The sequence below is a fragment of the Manduca sexta genome, unplaced genomic scaffold (assembly GCF_014839805.1).
Source record: "Manduca sexta isolate Smith_Timp_Sample1 unplaced genomic scaffold, JHU_Msex_v1.0 HiC_scaffold_1843, whole genome shotgun sequence".
Taxonomy (NCBI): Eukaryota; Metazoa; Arthropoda; class Insecta; order Lepidoptera; family Sphingidae; genus Manduca; species Manduca sexta.
The window spans coordinates 1-4,457 of record NW_023592748.1 but is presented as its reverse complement, the minus strand read 5'-3'; the positions used below and the strand labels follow the sequence as shown (position 1 = coordinate 4,457).

The following is a 4,457-nucleotide window of genomic DNA, read 5'->3' as shown; positions in this document are numbered from 1 at the left end:
GCTATCCAGGCACAATCGGTTTTTGCCAGATGCTTTTTTTACTAGTAAAATCGGAGAACGCCATGCGCTAAATGAAGGTTCAATCACGTCATTATCCAGCATATCCTGAATTTCTTTCTCTAATTCTTTCATAATAGGCGGAGCAAGGGGTACTGTCTTTGCTTCGTAGGTAAATATTCCCCGTATCAATCCTATGCTCAATCAGTGTCGTTCTACCCAAACCTTGGCCAATTTCCAATCCTATTTCGCTTAGGAGCTCATCAAGTCGCTGTTTTGGTCGATGGAAAGTTCGTCACGGGAGATGACTGGATGTACGGTATTAATTTGTGAAACCTCAGTAATTAGCATACCAGCTCCTATAGATAAATTAAAAGATTCAAAAAAATTTATGCCTAAAATAATGTCGTGTGTTAAACCATCCATAATATAAAAATCTATTACTCTATAGGATTCCGCAAATTGAACAGGTAAATGAACCATACAATCAATTGTGTAGTTAGTGCCGTCTGCCATTGAGATCCTTTCCTTGTTAACTTTGTGTTGCGAAAATCCCAATGCAAAAATTTTCTTCGCAAATCCCAGTGATACCACTGATACGGTGGCACCAGAATCCAGCAAGCCTACAAATAACTGGTTTAAAATTTTAATTTCAGCATAATATCTGTTATCTTGAATTCTTCGATTAATATTGCAGATCTGCCCTGTTTTAAAGTATGTCGAGACAGTGCGTAGCCATTGTTGCCATTCATTCGAAATTATAGGCCTTACATTCTTGGAGTGCGATCGGCCGGCATCGACTCCGAATGATCGTTTCCCTTTTTGGTATTGGTGCAGGGACATTTTGTTACAGTGTTGCCAAACCGTCCACATTTGTAGCAGAAAAGTCTTTGTTTTGGTAATTTGCAGTCTCTAAATCTGTGTCCTAGACTTCTGCAATTCCAGCATTTAGATGTTGATTGCTTCATTCCATTATTGCCTATGGCGGCCAATTCTGTACCCATATTTTCCTGCAATAATTTCTGGTTAATACTTCCATGATACGCCAAGTCTTGCTCTAGCGAGCGGTCATTAAGGGTGGGTTCCTTAAAATTGCTACAACTCAACTTAGTACGTTCAATTACTCTCAAGACTGAAGTAAGTTCACCCACAGAATCAAAGCTATCTCGGCAGATTGCTTTCTGGAAATAAGGCTGTAGATTTTTCCGTAATATCATTAACTTTTCATTTTCCGAAATAGGGACTGGTAGACGGTTAAACATGTTTTGCATAACGGCGATGTATATTAAGACACTCTCTTTGTTGCTTTGAGTTCTCAGTCTAATTTCTTGCAGTAATTCTTCTTGATAGTAAGGAGGCTGAAAGGAATCCAACAAGAGCTTAACCAGTTCAGCCCAATTTGACACCGAACTTTTATTTGCTCTGAACCATATTAATGCATCTTCTTCAAAAAAATCTATAGCATACCGAAATAAATCTTCGTCACCAGCGTTCCGTGCTTCTTTGAGTTCCGTTATTCTTTCCAAGAATGCGTTAATGCTTACAGGACCCTTGCCACTGAATTTTACACCCCAGTCCTTAATAGGCACCAACTTCTGTTTATGAGGAATATCCTCAAATGTGGAAGACCTTTGTAGTGGTAAGTGGTGTAAGGATGTAGAAGGTTTTTCTAATCTGGTCAATGACGGACCAAATTTGATGGCATCAACATGTGATTGAGGATTTTGGGGGCCTTGAGAAATATTGTCCTTTGTAGAGGGGAACTTACTCATATTTTGGCTTTTCTCCAACTGTTCCATAATTTGTGCACCTTCTTCGCCCAAGGACTTCTGTAAAATTTCTTTGTCATGGTCAGAAATTACATCATCTCCATCGTCGTAGTCTTGTTCTAGACTTATCAGGGATGAAATGGTATCCTGAATATTTTTCAGCAGTGTTAAATGTTTATGTATGTCTTCCGTTTCTGTAGGAATGATGAGCTTAGTGCGGTTTAACAAGTGAGTTAAGCGGGAGTGAATACGTTTAATAAACAACTGGTCCGGTGTGTGATATATCCGATATTAAAGGAGCCAACGCAGACAATTTATATTCGCAAATATCAATTTCGTTACTTGGATCATCAATGCAAGATTTAGGTACTTTTAAGGAAATAGTTGACTCACCAGTTGCTTCGCGCCGCAAAATTTCCCGTAAAAATTTACGCATTGTCGCCACCGTTTTACAATCATGTACCCCGCGACAAGACAATTCAAATTCAAGTTCATCCTTATGTAGTGCATTTACATCCATTTTAATTTAGGGAACAATATTGTTCAGAGTGACCAACAAGTACCTACCCAAACCTACTACAACCTACAGAAATTTATATATAAATGTGAACTGTGGGTATATAATAGGAAATATGAATCTGATCACAAACTGGAATTTCACAGCGTATATCTATAACTAAGGATTATTTAGCAAAATTCAGATTAAATTATTTTAATTCGGTTAACCCGGTTGAGCGCCAATGTAATGGGTCCTTTACAACTACCAATGGCCCAATGTGCAATATAGTGAATTAAGGATAATCCAGAACTTTGCTAAACATATGTTAATCAAGGTAACTTAATCTATTAATAAGTGGAATCACTTAATCTAGTCATGCGACAAAAAAAACTGACATGAGCACTCATGACAAAACAATGACCCCACAATGAAAGGCCTAAGTCCAGCTCGCCGTGTAATGTCAGGGACTGGCTCAAATCTCAGTCCGCCGCTACTTGCTCGCAATTACTTGGCCCACTAGTCTCTGGCGACGATGCCGCACGAGGTCAGGAAATTTGGGAACTGGCTTGAGGTAGTTCTGCGACCTTCCAGTCCCTTGACTCCTCACCGGAAGCCCACGACTGGCGCAGACGTCCGTAAGCACGATTTCGGTATCGTCGATTTATCAAGGGCGTTTCCGCAGGCTGAGAACAAGTTATATAAATCTATCAGCACTTGCGCGAACATCCCCGAATATCGGTAACAACTGGCGGTATACTAATTAGTTGTGCACACTTACCCCGTGGCCGAAACAGTATTTACACACACTCCGTACTATGTCTCAATATCTCACACGTGATTATTACTTCGCGACACTCTCTCGCAATCTCACTTAAAAACTTAATAATAACGGACACTACTCAACTCCTCCGTGTCACGTCAATCCTTCCTTTCTTTCCACCAGCGAAACTTCTTCTACCCCACATTTATTTTTATTTTTTGCTGTCAGTTCGTTCAAATACAAATGCGAGTTAATCTATTATTGAAACGTGCCTAGTAACGCCATCTATGGTGCCCGATAAAAATTAATTCATTACAACTTGTACCTACTTAGAAATTACCTTTACTTTTTAAAACAAAAAGTCTTTGCAACTGTTGCGGCTCAGTAAAAGTTACGCCTTTAGCTATCAGCCACTTAAAAAGTGCAGATGGGTGAGACCGAAACAAATTGAATAAAACAATGCTACGCGAATCAGGACCACGTAAAAAGTTCTACCTAGTCCCAGTACCTATAAGTACCCCGCTGTGTTCTCCGGAATAAGAAGTAGCCTTGCCTAGGTATGATGTTATAATCCAATATACGGTCTATCTGTATGAAAAATTTCATCCAAATTCTAGGTTTAGAAATATCAGTTTATAATATTAGCAAAAGGTTGTAAGTACACAAGATGTAACCACAACTTAATATGACTCAATATTAATATAATATCGCTGTCTTTATGATTACGTAATCTTGAGTCCCGCTACATTTGTTTAATCTTGCAACGATGTGCACTGACTTCGCGCACGCTGAAATCACTGTAAAATAACTCGAAGCACTCAGATCATTTAGAAACAATGAAGTTCACTTTTATGACTAATACACTGTGGAATTTAATTTACTGTTTTTTTCGAAACATACATATTATACGTATGAAACATTTATGTAGCATTAAAAAAGCAGTATAAAAATAAAAAAAATACAACAATTAGCGAAGTCAATCTTTTCTGTGATGTGAAATGTAGAAGGTACTTCAGGCCGCCTTTTATTTTTACCTTCTTTCGTATTTTTCATTGTTGATTTATTGTATGTCATTAACTGAATAGTTACATACGTTTCATAAAAACATTGAATTTCAATTCTACTGTTTATAAGTAACAGGATTAAATTAATATTTTTCTCCAAACCGATATGAGAAATCTCGGTCGTAATGTCAAGTTGCCAAGTGTTTTGTTACGTTGTAGGGGAAAAGTATTGTGGACATCAAATTTATCTTATTGCTTATGTATTTCATGATTAATTTGCCGCGATAAACTGAAGTATATACTATATAGGATACTATATATAAAAATCAAACCTCGGGCCTACAAACCCTGGGTGTGGTATTTGTGTTTGATGCCACAATAGGGTCGTCTATCAAATCATGGGACAGAATAGACATGGCGAAAAGTGA

The 4,457-nt window shown here is 38.0% G+C and overlaps 1 protein-coding gene across 1 annotated transcript; it reads right to left on the bottom strand.

The window, feature by feature from the left end:
- Nucleotides 1-257: 257 nt before the first annotated feature.
- On the bottom strand, nt 258-3,137 carry LOC119191723. Its single transcript, XM_037445595.1, has 2 exons — nt 3,044-3,137; nt 258-2,948 (listed from the first exon to the last, which is right to left on the bottom strand). Exon 2 carries the CDS (start codon nt 1,794-1,796, stop codon nt 765-767), a length of 1,032 nt encoding a protein of 343 aa, XP_037301492.1. The 5' UTR covers nt 1,797-2,948; nt 3,044-3,137; the 3' UTR covers nt 258-764.
- Between the last annotated feature and the right edge of the window lie 1,320 nt (nt 3,138-4,457).

Excerpts from the sequence above, each read along its gene's own strand:
- LOC119191723 (XM_037445595.1), bottom strand. The coding sequence starts at position 1,796 with ATGGAACAGTTGGAGAAAAGCCAAAATATGAGTAAGTTCCCCTCTACA.